This window comes from Mustela putorius, unplaced genomic scaffold, assembly GCF_011764305.1.
Source record: "Mustela putorius furo isolate JIRA1106 unplaced genomic scaffold, ASM1176430v1.1 tig00000421_pilon_pilon_pilon, whole genome shotgun sequence".
NCBI classification, from domain to species: Eukaryota; Metazoa; Chordata; class Mammalia; order Carnivora; family Mustelidae; genus Mustela; species Mustela putorius.
In genome coordinates, this window is record NW_025421375.1 from 2,827,090 (window position 1) to 2,846,022 (window position 18,933).

General features: G+C 35.2%; 1 protein-coding gene across 2 annotated transcripts in view; it reads right to left on the reverse strand.

Annotated features, from left to right (window-relative positions):
• Positions 1-15,685: 15,685 nt before the first annotated feature.
• Positions 15,686-18,933, reverse strand: part of ZDHHC21 (zinc finger DHHC-type palmitoyltransferase 21) — a 61,141-nt gene continuing 57,893 nt past the window's right edge. For both annotated transcript variants that reach the window (XM_045079645.1, XM_045079646.1), the window contains exon 9: positions 15,686-18,723. In XM_045079645.1, coding sequence (XP_044935580.1) covers positions 18,591-18,723 — 133 coding nt within the window. In that variant the 3' untranslated portion in view covers positions 15,686-18,590. The remainder of the gene's footprint in view (positions 18,724-18,933) is intronic.

Here is an 18,933-nt window from a genome sequence, read left to right on the forward strand (position 1 = left end):
CACATGTACCAGTAAATATATGACATCAACATTCAAAAGGAAAGAAGAGGGAAATGGAAACAAAATGTTGTATGATTTTTGCATAATACATGAAATGGAATAATAATATCTGAAAATAGACTGGAAAGTTTAAAAGCCATATTGTAGTTTTGAGAGAAACCACTGAAAAATTAAAAGAGGTACAGTTAATAAACCAATAGTGGAAATAAAATGGAGTATTAAAGAAACACTAAATTAACCCAAAAAAGGCAGGAAAACAGAAAAAGAATAGATAGGACAAATAATTTTTTAGAAATAGCTAGATGTGGGGCGCCTGGGTGGTTCAGTGGGTTAAGCCTCTGCCTTTGGCTCAGGTCATGATCTCAGGGTCCTGGGATCCAGCCCCGCATCAGGCTCTCTGCTAGCAGGGAGCCTGCTTCCCACCCCCCCAACTTAGCCTTCTGCTCTGCCTACTTGTGATCTCTGTCAAATAAATAAACAAAATCTTTAAAAAAACAAACAACTAGATGTTAGATTTCAACACTAACAGCATGATAATTATGATAAGTATAAATGGTCTAAATCAACAGTTCTAAATCCATGGCTTATGGCCCTTTAGCAGAAATCAAGGCAGAACATCACACTGTATTAGTAATCATTGTATCGTTCATCCTCATTAAATCTGCAGGGAAAAAAAAGTCAGTTCCACTTAAGAAAACCTTCATGAAGCAGTAAAAATTACTGATATTATTAAATCATGACCCTTCAATACACCTCTTTTATAAACATCCCTCTTTTTCTCTGGTACCATTTCTTGGTATAAAATCTCTTTTGTCCACTATCATTACAGCTATTCTAGCTCTCTATGATTACTGGTTGCATGGTCTATCTTTTATAATCCTTTATTTTCAGTCTACTTATGTCTTTTATCTCTTGCAGACAGTGTGTAGTTGGATCTTGCTTTTTTTATCCAGTCTGACCATCTGTACATTTTGATTGGAGTTTTTATTCTATTTACATTTAAGTGATTATTGATGTAATTGGATTTATATATACCATTTTACTACTTGTTTTCTATATCTTATATCTTCTTTCCCTTCTATTCCTCTCCTATGCCTTCTTCTGTCTTAAATATAATTTTTAGTGCACCATTTTAATTCCTCTACTGATTTTAATTTATATTTTATTGGATTATTTTCTTAGTGGTTACTTCAGTGATTAGAATCCCCACTGTAACTCACTACTATCTACTATAAATTAACACTAACCTAATTCCAGCAAGATACAGAAACTTTGTTCCAATATAAGTCCATTTCCTCTCTTCCTTTGTGCTCCTGTGTATATGTATAAATCCATATCCATACATATACAAAATCTATATATATTACATATAAAATGTATGTTATAAGCCAAAGAGTATGATATACAACCAGAAAGCTCTAGCAATTATAAATCTATACCCATCTGACAACAGAGTTGAAAAATATATGAAACAAAAACTTAAAAAATTAAAAGAACAAATATACAATTCAACAACATTTAGAGACTGAAATACTCTAATCTCTATAAATAAGAAAAGAACCAGAGAGAAAGCCACTACAGATATAGAAGACCTGAAAAAAACATATTAACCAACTTGCCATAACTGACAGTTATAGAACACTACCTCAAACCAGCAGAAGGATCCACATTCTTTTCAAACACACTTGTAACGTTCTTCAAGAGACCTTACAGGCTAGGACAAAAATATATCTCAACAAATTAGAATAACTGAGAAACTTTTTATTCAGTGATAGTGGAATTAAAGTAGAAAGCTACAGTAGAAATAAATTTGAGAAATTTCTGAACTCTTGCATAGAGAAAATTGGTAAAAAAGTACATCACTTGAAAACATAACAATATTGAGTAACCTTAAAGTAGACTAACAAAACAGAAAAGGAAGACACATTAGTAAAATTAGGAATGAAAAAGGGAATATCACTATTGACACTACAAAAATTAAAATGCTTCTAAGAGAATACTATGAACAAGTCTGTGCCAACAAATCAGACAACTGGGGTGGAGTAGACAAATTCCTAGAAAGACATAAATTCCCCAAACTAAGAAGAAATGGAAGAACCTGAATAGACCTACAAGGTAACAAACTTGAATGAGTTAATTAATTAAAAATCTTCCATCAAAGAAAAGCCCAGGCCCATTTATCCTCACTGGTGAAATTTATCAATATATGTTTTTTAAAATTTCATTTATTTATTTGAGAGAGAGAGAACCTGAGGCAAGGGAAGGGAGGGAGAGCGTGCAGCAGACTCCCACTAAGCATGGGTCTCTATCCCACGACCCCAAGATCATGATCTGAGCTGACGGTAGACACTTAACCAATTGAGCCAGCCAGGTGTCCCTTATCAAATATTTAAGGAACTATTACCAATCCTTTATAACTGGTTCAGGAAGTGGAATAGATAACATGTTGAGGATTATTCATACAAAAGAATAACACTCAGCGACAACAGCAAAAAACAAACTGATATAACATAAAAACAAACTGATACACAACATAAAAACATTATGCTGAGCAGAAGCTCGTTTTTTAAAAAAGAGGATATACCGTGTATGTATAATTCCATTTATGTGAAGTTCTAGAACACAAAAATGTGAGAAGTTTTTGTTTCAGATGGGTGGGGGTATTCCTTACATGAAGTTTACAACTAGAAAAATATTGGTAATGCTTTTGAAGTTTTTAACAGTAATTAATTAGAAGAATTAAATGCATATAATATATCCCCAAGGACATCAGTGACCTTAAATATGAAAAAATAAGGTATGCAAAAAAAATTTTTGTTGGTGACAGTTTGTATATCTGAAAAATTTAAACTTAGTCTTCCACTACACATTTATTACAAAAATAAAAGGTTATAGAAGTATATAAAATATTTTGAAGTTTACAAAAATTAAAGTTAATTGGAGTTTATATTCATAAACTCTAATTAGCAGCATAAAAAGACCATACAAAAGAGCAACATTATCAAAGTTTTTTTGAAAAATAAAAAGAAATAAATAACCTTCATTTAAGAAAGGCTTTTTAAAACCCAGAGGTCTTAAGGTCTTTATATGATTATTTCAAGATCATTTATTTCTTCCCTAAGACAATGATTGTGGCAAAATTTGTTTTCCACAGACGTCCCCAATAGTATCTCCCAACTGACATGCTTTTCCTGTGAAATGTAACTTTGATACTCTTCCTAATAGCTAGAGGCTACATTCTCTTTCACTGATTCTGAGCAGGCTTTATGACCCCTGAGGCTAGGTCACAAGAAGTAATATAGCTTCTGCCTGTTTCTGTCGGGTCACTCTCTTGTGAAACCCATCTACCATGCTGTGAGGAAGCTCAATGAAACATCTGGAAAGGTCCATGGAGGTATTCTTGATGACTGCCTCAGCTAAGCTCCAGTTGATAGCCAGTATCTACCATCGGACACGAGAGTAAATGAGGCTTTAGCTAATTACAGTCTCCAGTGATAGACTCCTTTGGAGTGTTAAAGTCTTTCTAACTGAAGCCCAGACACCACAAAACAGAGAAAAATTGCTGTGTCCTTTGTGAATCCTTGACCCACAGAATCTGTGACCACAAAGAAATGACTGGTTCTTTTATGTCACTAAGTTTGGGGTTATCTGCTACACAGCAATAGTTATAGGAAAAATCACTATAAAGAAAAATGAGACTGAACTGAAATCTAGAAACACACTGAATAAATTTTCAAAAATTCAGAAAATATAGAGAATAACTAACATTCAACAAGGAGAAGTGAACAATCCATTCAGATGTCATAAGCAAGGAAACTAGAGGAGAGAGAAAAAAAATGAACAGACACCTCTAGATTGATACAAACTTTAAAGATTAATACTATCGAGTGAGGTTGTGTATAAATTAAAGAATTTTGGAAGGTAATTTGATATTTCCTATCAAAATTAAAAATAAGCACATCGTTTGATTTGTCAATTTCACTTCTAGAAATCAACCTAGAGAAATCATAGTAAAGGGGCACGAAGACGTTGTACACATGTTTACTGTAGCATTGTTACCAATAGCAAACAATAAAAATAAAAAAGGAATCTATTTGATGTTCATTATAGAGGCATAGTTAAATAAATTATGGGCAACTGCTATGGTGAAATCTATAGAAAAGTTTAAAAAAATGCAATTGACTATTGTGTCTTGGTATGGATGATCACAAGATCTATTATTAAGTTAGAAATTCAAATCATGCAAGTTAATAGACTCTCCCTTGAAAACCAAACCAACCATGCAGATGATAAATATATGTATACATTTCTGTCAAGGAAGGGCTAAGGAAGGATCGACACTGAAGTAGTATCAGTAGCCACCTTTGGGAGGAGAGTGAGAGTGGGGATTTTTCACATTTTGTCCCCTGAAAGACAGGGATTACTGTGAGGAGGTTTATGTGAATTTTAGAAATTGATAAAACAATAAAATGTTGTTCATGTTTCCACACATAAAAGTATAAAAACATGAATAGAATAGATTACAAATGTGTAATAGTGTTTACCTCCAGTAAGGAGAAAGGAGATTCTACAAGGACTGAAATACCAGGATATGGGGTTGACTGGATGCCCTCTTAGATCTTCCTTATCACAGTGATTGTCCAAATTATTGAAATTATTTTTCAAAAATTAAAAAATGCACATGGAAAAAGAATGGCAAAAATTAGAGCGCTTTGGATTGGTATTTCCCCCATTTGTGGGTACTTTTCCATATTGAGAATATTTGAAATGCTTTCAAAGAATCAAGAACTCTCTAAATCAGAAATCAAGTTATACGAAGTATAGACCACCCCCTAAAATTTGGTATCTGTTACTTCTAGTTGCCATTAAAATATGCTCAAAGGAATGAGGCTATCTGGCCTACAGTTACAAAGCTTATACCATCTATAGAACAAATTTCATTAACGTGAGTCATTACTTACTCAGCAAGGATTAGTCATCCATAGTTTTGATGTGGAACTATAAAAGCTCCACAACATATCAGATGCTTAGTCAGTTTTTGCTATGGATCATAAGAAGAGGGAACACTTTCAGTAATAAAAATAGTAAATTTCAAGGTCTCCTGGGTGGCTCTGACTCCTGGTTTCGGCTCAGGTCTCAATCGCAGGGTCATGAGATTGACCCGTGTCGGGCTCCACACTCGGTGCAGAGTCTGTTTGAGATTCTTTCCCTCCCCCTTCCTCTCTGCTCCTCTGCCTGCTTGTGCTCTCTCTCTCTCTCTCGAATAAACAAATAAAATCTTTTTTAAAATAGTAAATTTCAGTATTGAGGATAGATATAACTCAGACCATGCCACAATTGTGTGTGCATATGTATCGTAGCATCTGAATGTTTGGATTTGTATATTCCAAGTTCTCTATTTCCTGAATTATTCTGGCATTTTTTGCATGCAAAAGACATGGCTATTTGGGCATTTGATCTAAGCAGAGGCATTTTTTTCGTCTGGAGAAGAGAGCTAATTTGAAAACTACTAAGCAACCAGAGTACATGTAAAGAATATGCTGCAACTGATACAAATATTTTTAAGTTAGCTTAGATGTATTTTTTTTTTTTCCTTCAAACACATCCTTTATCCTTCCTCAGTCCTGTTTGCTCAGCTGGATGTCCACGGGGTCCAATTTTCCCTCCAATTGCCCTTGCACGCTAATATAATTGCCGCTCATATGGGTAATCGGTCAGCCTAGAGCGGCATTTCTATGGATTTGTTCATCTACAGTATCTGGCAGCTTCTCAGATGCTTTTGCAATATTATACTGTCATGCATTTTGAGTTTTTGTCTTTTTAAAACAGGACTAAATAGATGTAAATCTTTAAGGATGCTATATTTTAGGTGTTTCTAGAGCAGGGATATACCAATGCAAATTCTGTTTAAGCAGCCCCTGTTCCTTTTCATTTATCAAATATAAAGTGAACTTGAGTCTCAAATGCATAATGCTCTGCTCTTTCTTCCTCCCTTGCTATCTTCCCTAAACAAAGCCAAATTAAGTAGATTCAGATAAACTTTGCTTAGAAAGGAGAATAAGGGAGCTTCACTTAAAGTTGCCCTTGATGGATCAGTAAAAATGATTCATTTTATTAAATCTTGGAGTACATTTCTAATATTCCATTTGACAAGATGGGAAGTACACATAAAGCATTTAACCTGCATTTCAAAGTATGATTGTTACTCTTAAGGAAAAGTGCCAGTGCACCTGTTTGAATTGCAAGTGAACTAACCATGTTTTGCATGGAATGCTATTTTTTAATTTTAAAGAGCAGCTATGCTTTTTCAGATGCAGGTATTTCACAAAGTTTTTTGTTGTTGTTGTTGTTGTTGTTTTTTCCCAAAACTAAGTGAAGTGATCCCATCATTTCAAGGGAAACTACTACAAATAATAAAAGTCAAGTTTTCAGATAAAATATGAGAATTTTGCAAAATGGAATGTATGAGTTTAAAGCTTTCCAATATTTACTTTTCTAACAAGGCTAGTGGTATCATTAAGTTTTGTAAATTTTAATTTAGTTTTATAGGATGAAACGTGTCAACACTTGTTAAGATCTGCATGATTCCAGTATTTTCCAAATGATCAATGAATGCAGTCACAAAATCATGTAGAGGTTAAGAGAACTTTCCAAAGGGCAAAGAGAGACCAGTGGATTTTAATGTGACAAAATATGAAAAGTTTCTTGGGCAGAGTCTGGAAGATGGTGGTGAAGTAGAACTCTAGGTGTGCTTCAACCCATGAATACAACTAAATCACTATCAAATGATTCTAAATATCCCAGAAAATCAACATGAAGACTGACAGAAGAAACTCCACAACCAAAGATAGAGAAGAGGCCACATTGAAGATGGTAGGAAATGCACAGACTCGGTTTGGGAAACAGATCATGGCCGCCAGGGTGGGGAGGGAGCTACACTTGCGGAGAAGGGCAAAGGACAGACAGACACACAGGGGAGCACAAAGAGAAAATGAGTCCATCTAGCAATTCCTTTAGAAAGCGAGAAGGGCTGAATTTTGCTGAGTTCTTGGGGCTTAAAACCTGGAGTTTTGAAAGTCAAGCAGCTTGGCTCGGATAGAGCCAATGAACATGGGGGCAGTTCTTGGACAGAAGGCAGGGCAAACAGCCCGCAGACACACAGCGTGGCAAGAGCCATCTGAAGAGTGTCTTGGGCACACACTGGGAAGGTGATTTTTTAATCTTTGAGTGCATCCCAGAGAGGCAGCCTTCACAGAGAGACTAGGAACAAAGGAGCTGGCAGGGGCCTCTTCCTTCTCCTGCTCCTCAGGATAAGCACAGAAACACCTGGGGGAATCAGTTTAGTGCGGACACTCGGACACTCGTTATGCAACTTGTTTACACCAAGCACAGATCCCACCCTCTGGCTCTGGAAGAATCGCCCTTCCCAGTCACACTTGCCTCAGTCCCAGCATGGCAGGCCCCCTCCCATTGACACCCCATCTCCTGGACCCTACACCCATGCCTCCCGAGCTTTGCAGAGCCTCGGGTCCAGCAGCGGCGAGTGACAACAGTTCTCATTTCATAAGCAGACCAAAGCACACCTAGTAAAACATGCCATGTTCAGGCCAGGGACCAAACACTGCCCTGTATAACAGGGAAAAAGAGCTCCTGCAGAATTCAGGCATGAAGGATAAAACAGCCAGCAGACATCAAAACGCAAAAAGACTCAGATAAATAAAAAGACAAACGAGCGGGGAAGTAACAAACAGCACAGAAGTACAAGCAACTATAAGAGAATATTATGAAAAAATTACACGCTAAAAATCGGGCAACCTAGAAGAAATGGATAAATTCCTAGAACATAGAAACTACCAAAACTGAAACAGGAAGAAATGGAAAATTTGGACATGCTGACAGCCAGCAAATACATTGATTCCGTAATCAAAAAACTCCCAAGAAAGTCCAAGACCCGATGGCTTCACAGGCAGATTCTACCAAACATTTAAAGAAGAATTAATACCAATTCTTCTTAAACTATTCCCAGAAATAGAAAAGGAAGGAAAACTTCCAAATTCATTCTATGAAGCCAGCATTACCTTGATTGCAAAACCTAAAGATACCATTAAAAAAGAGTACAGGCCAATATCTCTGATGGACATAGATATAAAAATTCCTCTACAAGATACTAGCAAACTGAATTTAACAACACATTTTTAAAAATCACTCATCATGATCAAGTAGGATTTATTCCTGGGTTGCAAAGGTGATTCAATATATATAAATCAATCAATGTGATACATCATATCAATAAAAGAAAGGATAAAAACTATATGATCATTTCAAAAGATGCAGAAAAAGTGTCTGACAAAGTACAACATCCATTTACAATTTTAAAAAAATACCCTCAACAAAGTAGGTTTAGAGAAAAATATCTCAACATAATAAAGGTCCTATATGAAAAACCCACCACCACCATCATCCTTAATTGGGGAAAAACTGAGAGCTTTTCACCTAAGGTCAGGAACAAGACAAGGAAGTCTACTCTCACCACTTCTATTCAACATAGCCCTGGAAGTCCCAGCCACAGCAATCAGACAACAAAAAGAAATAAAAAGCATCCAAATCATTAAGGAAGAAGTGAAACTTTCACTATTTGCGGATGACATGATACTACATATAGAAAACCCGAAGGGGCGCCTGGGTGGCTCAGTGGGCTAAGCCGCTGCCTTCAGCTCAGGTCATGATCTCAGGGTTCTGGGATCGAGTCCCGCATCGGGCTCTCTGCTCAGCAGGGGCCTGCTTCCTTCCCTTCCCCTCTCTCTGCCTGCTGTGATCTCTCTCTGTCAAATAAATAAATAAAATCTTTAAAAAAAAAAGAAAAGAAAAAGAAAAAGAAAACCCGAAGGACTCCACCAAAAACCTGCTAGAACTGTTAAAGGAATTCAGTAAGGTCACAGGATACAAAATCAATGTACAAAATCTGTTGCACTGCTATGCACCAATAATGAAGCAGCAGAAAGAGAAATTAAGAAAACAATCCCAATTATAACTGCACCAGAAATATTAAGATGTGTAGGGACAAATCTAAGCAAAGAGGGGAAAGACCTGTACTCTGAAAACTATAAAACACTGATGAAAGAAACTGAAGATGACACAAAGAAATGGAAAGACATTCCATGCTCACGGATTGACAGAACAAATATTGTTAAAGTATCTGTATCACCCAATCCACACATTCATATGCAATCCCTATCAAACTACCAATACCATTTTTCATAGAACTAGACCAAACAATCCTAAAATTGTACAGAACCACAAAAGACCCTGAATAGCCAAAGCCATCTTGAAAATGAAAGACAAAGCTGGAGGCACCACAACTCTAGACTTCCAGTTATATTACAAAGCCTTAGTAATCAAAACAGCATGAGAGAGACACATAAACCAAAAGAACAGAATAGAAAACTCAGAAATAAACCCATAATTATATGGTCAATAAATCTTTGACAAATTAGGAAAGAATATTCTATGGGAAAAAGTCTTTTAACAAATGGCATTGGGAAAAGTAGACAGCGACATGCAAAAGAATGAAACCAGACCCCTTTCCTACACCACACACAAAAATAAATTCAAAATGGATTAAAGACCTAAAATGAGCCCTGAAACCATTAAAACCCTAGGAAAGAACACAGGCAGTAACTTCTCTGACCTTGGCCACAGCAACATTTTTCTAGATAGGTCTCCTGAGTAAGGGAAACACAAGCAAAAAAAAATCATCAGGACTACATCAAAATAAAAAGCTTTCTGCACAGCAAAGGAAACAATCAACAAAACTAAAAGGCAACCTATGGGATGGGAGAAGATGTATGCAAATGACATATCTGATAAAGGGTTAGTATCCAAAATATATAAAGAACTTATAAAACTCAACACTCAAGAAACAAGTAATCCAGTTAAGAAATGGGCATTGGACATGAACAGACATTTCTCCGAAGAAGACATCCAGATGGCCAACAGACACAAGAAAAAGATGCTCATCATCACTTATCATCAGAGAAATGCAAATCAAAACTACTTCACACCTGTCAGAAGGGCTAAACTCAACAACACAAGAAACAACAGGTGTGGCAAGGATGTGGAGAAAAAGGAACTCTCTTGCACTGCAGGTAGGAATGCAAGCTGGTGTAGGAACTGTGGAAAACAGTATTGAGTTTCCTAAAAGTTAAAAAAAACAGAACTGGAGACAAAGGCTTTAAGTAATCCAATACCCCTAGCTCTAAAATGCCTAGATGTATACTTATACTTTCTGCATTTTATGCAGAATTATTCCTCGAGGGAAAAAAAAAATTCTATAAAATGGTGTCCACTGGCACAATAAATGGAAAATAAATTGGGTGACTGAATCTAGCCACCCAATCTAGGTCATCTCTAAGACAAAAATGTCTGACTGCAAATACTGTGTGTGTCAATTTCAATCCTGGTATGTACACCTAGTTCTTGATGTGTAATGAATTTTGAGATTATGGTAGAACAATATCTCCAAAAGGCTACTAATTAAGAATAACCACTCAAATTGCATAAAAGTAAAAGAAGTGGCCTATCACACACTCTTGGTGCTAGAATCTAGAATTTGGGTTGATTTTAATAAATAAAGAGGTGGGGGAGAAAAACAGTCCTATGTTTTTAAAAAATATTTATTTAAAAATAAGATTTCTAAAAATACAGTACATAATACATTTCAAGAGAAGTAAAAATTCCACAATTTAAATTAAAAACAATCTGCAAAGGAAAACAGAAATATTACATGAATAAAAACAAAATCACTAAAACATATTTTTTTAAAAAGACATTGTTCTTATGGTAGATACATGGTTTTTCACTTTAAGAACCAGTGTAGAATTTTCATTTAAACAAGTTTATCTCAGATACATGGCTCCTGCTAGTCACCTTCCTCCCTCTTTTCAATCTAGGCTCGTGTCTCTCAACCATTATTTTCCTTTTTACCATGAGCATTAGAAATGTTACTGAAGATTTTCTTTAAATGCTCTTGAGGGACCAGAAAAGGTAAAACAGACAATGCAGCAGAACAGCCCTCAGATCTAAACATATGCACTGAATGAAAAAAACAAACAAACAAACAAAAAAATAACCTGACATATTTAAAACTGGGATCTTTATATGGCACTTGGAACACAGCACTATTAAAAGCCTTATATCTTAGGGATAGAACATTAGACACAATTAGAGGTTGACACAAGTCCCCAGATATCACAGATTTTGCCCATTCATTAAACTTGCCAGTCAGATTTTTAAAAAGCCTATTCTGGGGACACACAGCCCATACAAGCATGGTCAACTGTGTTCAAGCCTCCCAAAGCCCCCGCCTCCCAACCCACCCCACCATGTTAGACTTGCAACTCACTTGTCTGAGTATTTCTAATTGTGCAGGAAATTCTCCCTATCATATCATCTCAGCTGTTTCATTCTACCTATGCTGAAGTAGAACTTCTTTTCATATTCATCTCTGGAGGACAACAGATAGTGGTGAACTATCCACTACCACTAACTTGAACACATAACTACACTCAGCCACACTAATTTAAATAATACATAAACAAGCCAAAAAACTCAGAATCAATATTGTAGCAACAGAATCTAGAATTGTACATTGTTGACAATTAGAGACATACTGTTGCTTCTTTCCATTTTGCTTACATATTTTCCCTTTATATCTAATGGCATGTCCATATATATTTCTATATTTAATTCAAATGATCCTAAGTAATTTCATTTAATGAATTTTTTTCCATTCAGAAATCACTGCAAAACCATATATTGTATCTACATTCAAGGAGAGATTGATTTTCAGTTGATTGAAAATAATGCAAAACATTCTCAAATGTGATTGTCTACTTTTCCAATACATGAACAAGTTACCTTCTTGCCAGAAATTTTAACCATTACAGTTGCAGTTTTAAAGACACTAAAGTAGTGTGAAAATTTGTGGGGAAAAAAAAGGAACCAGACTAGTGTACATAGCAGTATAGCATTGGGACAATTACAAGTTTTCGTATTTTCTGCCCCCCCCCTTTTTTTATAAAATGAACCACCAAGCAGAATTAGCTTTTAAAATAATTTTACTCTAACTTTTTATGTAAAGTGACTAACAACAACCAGACTTCTTTTGTGTGCATGTTTTGTGAAGTTCAATTTTCTATTAGTAGTTTTGCTTAAATGAACGTACATTTGCATTTCTTCTTGGGAAAGTGTGTGCGTGTATGTGTGTGTGTGTGCGTGTATACGCATATATATTTTTTAAGGTCTTCTTTAATTTTATCTTTATTTGCAAAAAAGACAAATGGCAACATCATTCTTCAGTGCCACCAAGGGTTACACACCCCCCGACCCTCAAACATACACAGATGCAGGATTCTTCACTGATAATCAGAGAGGGCCCTTAAGTTTTCATTTTGGGATTTTGTTTCAGCCTTCATTAAAAGGGCTCAGTAAGCTATGTGGCTCATTTATAGAAATCAAAGGAGAGTTCTTATTATATTTCACTTACTTCTGCAGAAAGAAAAACAAAATAAAAAAATCTTGTGAAAAGTGTTCAATTATCTTTTGGAACCTCAACCTATTAAACTACCTCTTAAAGCAGCCAATCTATATTAAAATATAGAGGAACTCTATTTTAATACAGCATGAAAAACCATACCAATATGCCTAACTATATATATATATAAAAAAAAATCCAAATGGGAGACATTTAAAACCAATTAAACGGAGGCAGCAGTGTGCAAAAACGAAGATGTGTTCATCAAAATTGTTCTTAGGAACACTGTTCACAAGGATGAGAGAAGAAAAGTCTTAGGCAACCAAGAATTTAAAAAAAAAAAAAATTAACTCTTTGGTACAGGAATTAAAAATGTCACTCACTCAACGCTAAAGCGAGTAGCACCAGGATGTTTCAGTTGCTGAGGTTGTAAAACACTAACTTCAGGCACCGATAGGTTAAAGTATCACCCGACGCACACTGGCAAGAGCGCAGAGCTCCAACATGCAGACAAGCTTCCCCTTTAGTTACCAGACTACACGAATAAACCCCACACTTTGTCCAACAGGCAGGCAAAACCACAAAATTAAACACATCTTTTGTTGTTGCTGTTTTGTCCACATCTCTGTTTATATATAAAGCGATCAGTACCAAAAAAGCTCCAAGTGGTGAACAGTTGTGGTCAGTACCACATTACCTGACAGGTATTTATGATGATACTGATGGGTTAGGTGACCTCCTGGGGGATCAAGAACTCCAAAACAGCCCAAATTTTAAAGTGAAAATCATCCTTTATAAACAAATGGCTGATTTTATTGACTAGAAAACTCCGTATGCTTTCTCTGCAATAGGAAGCTTGTAAAAAAGGACCTGGACTTTTCAAACTTTCAGCAACCTGTCCATTTTCCCTCTGCACATTATTTGTAACACTTCAGGTGAGCATATGCTACAGAAGTACGATATTTAAAATAGAAAATCATTTCTCAAAGGCATCTGGCCAACTGATGAGAATCAGCAATAGAAATAAAATGGCTCTAACCAAATGCTTACACGCAGTAGCCACTCTCACAGTAAAATGATATCAACAAGAAAGAAGGCTTAGATGAATCACATGATTGCAGCCCGGGGGCTTTCCTGATGTCACAGAACAGCACCCCGTCAGCCCTGTGGCTGAGATGCTGCTTACCCACGTCCTGTCCAGCCTTCTCTCCATCGCTGTAAACTCCCCTATTCTCTCTACCCAATTTTGGCTACTCGCTACTCATTTGTACCTGCCCTCTACAGTGCACAATGGGAAAAGCACATATAATATTAAAATATAAATAAAATGATAATGAAAAATACTGGCAATATCAACTGAAGAACTGTAAATACCACTGTTACTTCTGTTTCAAATAAGCACGAGCAGAACTAGACAAAAATTTTGTTGTTAAAAATTGCACAATGAAAATGAAAGGAGACATCAGAGAAAACACTCTCCTGAAATTAAACTATCATCGTCCCAAAGGCAGCAGAAATGATAAATACTGGCTGATTTATAAAATAACAACATGGGTTCAGACTACTTTAAGCAAGTTGCTTCGATTACTTTCTCACATTTCTACTGTAGAATATTCTAGAATTCAACTGAGGACGGCTAAATTCAGAACATAATGAAATTTTTGATTTATAGATAAACAGAGGATGATTCTTAGAGTAGAAGGTAACAAATGCAGACATTAAATAATACATTCATTGAACTGTTAATTATATGGTTAATAACATTAGCAAGTAGAATATACTAAATGTACACGAATAACTACATCTTCCAATACTTAAATTTTTTAAAGCAAGAGTAGGTCAGGTAAAAAAATCTAATACTTGTCTCTATTAGTAAATTGTTTGATGTTTATAAGTATAAGCTTCCCCAAATAAATTCAAGTATATCTACATAAATTAGAGGTGATTTCAAAATTTTATTTACTGAGGCAGCAATAGTTTAGTAAACTTGAGCTAGATAATCTATAAATACATGAAGCACAAGGGACTAGTTAGAGACTAGAAAAAAGCCCAGGGAGAGACTAGCTGCTCTGTTAACATTACTGCCATTGTAAACTAGGGCTGGATACATTGATTTTAGAGCAACACATGTGAGAACACTGAAACTGCCCTCTGATCTAACACATAGAAAACTGTGTGGCCATAATCTAAACTACTTCACATTTCCTGGTTGGAAGTGTTATTCTAACCTAAGTCTTCACGATTAGCGTTCAGAAATAATATATCCTTTTGGGTGAAATACACCTTCAAGTAATTACTTTTATGGAAGTGACCTGAAAAAGCCTGGTGATGAATGGTTTTACTTAGCCAGCATCCTTAGAGAAAAATACCCCTAAGCATCAGCAAAAATTCACTGATGTTCAGTCTGACAGAAGTTTTAACTTAGTTGTTATACTGAATGTTAGGTATGTTTATGTTCTCTAATTCCATTACTATTAAAAGTAAACTATGTCTTCTTCTGTTAAAAGAGATTAATACATCAACTAAAATGTTAAATACAGCTATCTCTTATGTTAATCACAAATATTTTTAATACAACTCTTAAGCAAAATAGTATTTTTCTTATAATGCAACACCTTCACATATTTTAAAAACTCTTTAGGTCTTGGTTATAAAGTACCAAAAGCTCTTTAACCGAATACCTACAGTTTGGGGGACTCTGAACTCAGTCAATTTTTCCCCATAATCTAGGGCCCATAAACATGTTTGTTTACAGAAGAGAATAACAACAAATAGAATTGTTCAAGAGGTGTAACCTAGAGCATCTAGCTAAAAATCTTTCATTTCCAGACCCCCGCCACAAACATGACTGATTTAAAGCATCCTTTAACACATATTTTGCCTAAAATGAAATGCAATGTTTATAAGGAAATACTACTTCTAACAAACAGATCACATCAGTGATCCCACTGCTTGTAACTATTTACTAACTCAGCATCATTTCTTATTTTCATGGTTATCCAAAATACCTAACACAATGACTACTAAAGTTACAGCTGTAACTCTGGATAGGAGAGCTAAAAAAAAAAAAAAAAAAAAAGTATAGAAAGAATTACTAATCTCTTATTTTTTTAATGCAGTAGAGTCAGGCAAAAAAAAAAGTCATTCCAAAACTGAGATGAAAAAATAATTAAACATATTTTTTTTAATACCCATCAAAACACATTAGGTACTTGCTTGCTGATGTAACTACAGTAAATTTCTGTGTTTTGTAATAAATTGGGCATTTAAAGTAACGGTTTTCCTAATTCTAAGGACTTAATTTGCCAAGGTAAGGTTTAAAATAAAATTCATGAAATGGTTTACATTTGTTTATCCTGATCTAATAGAAATTTCTAATTGAGAGTAAAAAAATATAAGAATATACATAAATGAAGCCAAGTACTTATCACACTTATATGAACTAGACGTCGTCATTATAAAGTGGAACACACTGATTTTCATAAACCCATACATTTTTGTACATACACTGCCCCTAAATTCTGGCATGTTCAGGATTAGGCTATACAGTTAATTGTGGCACTGTTGATCTCTAGAGCCAGTATAATTACACTGATTAGCCAAAAGAGGGCGCAGACAGAACACAACTAGACTTCCTGCACTCCCTAGCAAACTGCCAGTTGGTTTCTTTCAAGTCCTGGCACAAGAATTATAAACCCAGTTAGGTGTGCTAACTTGGGAATACTGAAAGTTACAGCATAAGTATATATAGCTATGCTTTAATATAGATTCTTATATAAATAGATTGATATATAGCATTTCTGCCATTCAAACAAAATAAATATATGCCTTGCCTAGTGTATCAATTTATATCCCCGTAACTTAGAGGACTCAAGTAGTGGGATCAGGAGCAGGGAGGGTAAAGAGAAAGGAGGGAAGGAAGTGTGCCTAGAAGTGGTGTATCTAAGAAAACAAAAACCACCTTTGGAGTGAGAAACGGACCACCTCCAGCTCTCCTTGCCGAGGCAGAGGTTGGGACTGAGGACCTCCCAGGTGTGCACCTACTGCTACTATATGATGTATAAATATGTCCAAAAAGCTCCCTGGGGGGGATCTACAGTAGGCTTTGCTTTTTCTCAAGGTTCTCATCTGACAGGAATGTATACAGCATAAGGCATTTGACTGAGACCTATTTATATATCTACACGTTACTTCCCTATAACGGTTCTGTCACCAGACCAAAATTTGGTCAATATGTTAGCTTGCATGAAACTCAACCCAGTTGCCTGACATGAACATACTAATTTTGTGGTTCATTAGGCTCTATAAATATACTTCTCATATTAAATTTACTATGCATCTTATCAGCACCAATAAATATTTTCATCTGCCAATTCTACATTTTTAAATAATAAAGCACTGCAGTCAGAACATAAAAGACATGGTATTTATATCTCTGAGAACAGCTTATTTGATTATTTCAGAAGATATTTACAATTCCTGGAAGAACTAACTACAGTATAGTTAATTGGCTGACAACGGAAATCTTCGGTTTCATGATTTCTCAGGTGTGACTCCTTACTCTCAAAACTAACTAAAAGAAAAATATTGATATGCTCCAAGAACAGCAGACCCCTTCAATCTTCTCTTCAAAGACTGTGAGGACATACATTTTCTAAAAAGATATATGGATTTTGCAGTATTCTAATGGAAAAAAATGTAAAGGCTGAATTTTTTTCAAAGTCTGCTAAATGTCTTTTCACACAGATCTTCTCTGCTTTCCAAGAGACCATCACCATTAGCCATTTAAATTTGCATAAGCTAATGGTAAATATAGATCTTTATATTTTCTAAGGTCATTTCTTAACATTAGCTACTAACAAATGGTCTTTCAATCCAAATTTATAGTTGGCCGATTAAAATTTCATTTTGATTTGGGTGATTATGGGTACACAAAGGTTACTTACTAATTTTTACTAGCAACTTCCTACAAATAAAATTTTATTATTTAGTTGGTCAATATCTATTACATATAAACCTTCAATGTGTAATTTTAGATGTACTAGTAGGTAAATAAAAGTAAAAAGTATATATATATATATGTTTTTAAAAGCACAATATTCTTCTTTACACTGTACATTATATATTATCTAGTACACTAGCATTTTAAAAACATATTCATTCTAATATAACTGTACGAGAAAAGGTACCTGTGGAATTATTGCAAATTCTCTACCCTTTTTGCTCATCAAAATCTTAGTGTAAAATAGAATTCATGCCCATGTGGTCAAAAATTCTGACTTGGAGCAATTATTTTAACAACAACCAATAATTATATCAGTGCGGGGAAAAGAAGTGAGAAAGTTAATATGGAAAAAAAATTCATCTTTCCTTTAAAATCAGGTAGGTAGTTGGTATTTTATTTTAGTGGCGTTTTTATTTTGTTTTTGGTGAAGAGAAAAACAGAAAACATTATAGAGAGCTACTTCTAAGAAAACACTGCCCTTTTTCTGTTGGTTTTTTTTTTTGGTTTTTCATTGTTGTTCGATCTATGCTGCATTAAAAAAAATCCTGCAGCACATATAAAAGGCAGTATTGCTATTTAAATTATGATGTATTTGAAAAAGAAAACTTACATATAATATAAGGTGTATCAACTTTTGTAAACCCAAAGAATGAAATTCAGATTTGGTTAGTACTGCTTAAGAGTGAAAAATTTAAATAAACATCTGAAATTTCCCATAAATTAAAATCTGTAACATTGTCAGTACTAAAAAAAATTATGTACAATTATTTCATCTCAATCACTGCCTTTGGGGTCTAATCACAAAAGCATTTAAAGAAATCCCTGTGGAAAGCTAATTTGAAAGTAAACATGCTTTAAAACTTAAATATAGATCTCGTATTAGTCCCACAACAGGATCAAGATCACTATTAAAATAAAGCCTGGGGCACATTATGATGCCTAAGATTGGTGGGTGGATTTTAATTGACTTGAAGACTGTCATAGTTCTATTATCAGAAAACCTGTAACGCATTTCCAGCGTGGAGGACCCATCTGTGCCCACCATCCATCTGTTTAGACATGATTGGCAAAGTGGTAGGGAACTCGCAGTGGTTGCCTCTGCCTGAAAGGAATAAACCACAGGATCTTCCAACGAGTGCCAAAAACTTCTGAGAAGGTCTGCTGCCATGGCTTTCGGGGCCTCGATCTACAGAAGACAGCATTATTAGTGAAAGACAGCACTCCCATGGTGTACTTCAGTCAGCTAAAACAATACAGGTTGGCTGGGGATCCATTACTGGACTCTGATGAATTGTGTCCCAGCATCACAAATACAGCTTTCCTTTCATTATGGCATGCAGCTGAGTTTTAACTCTGGAGAGCAGATATTGTATCTGTGTCGTCAATCAACCTAGGG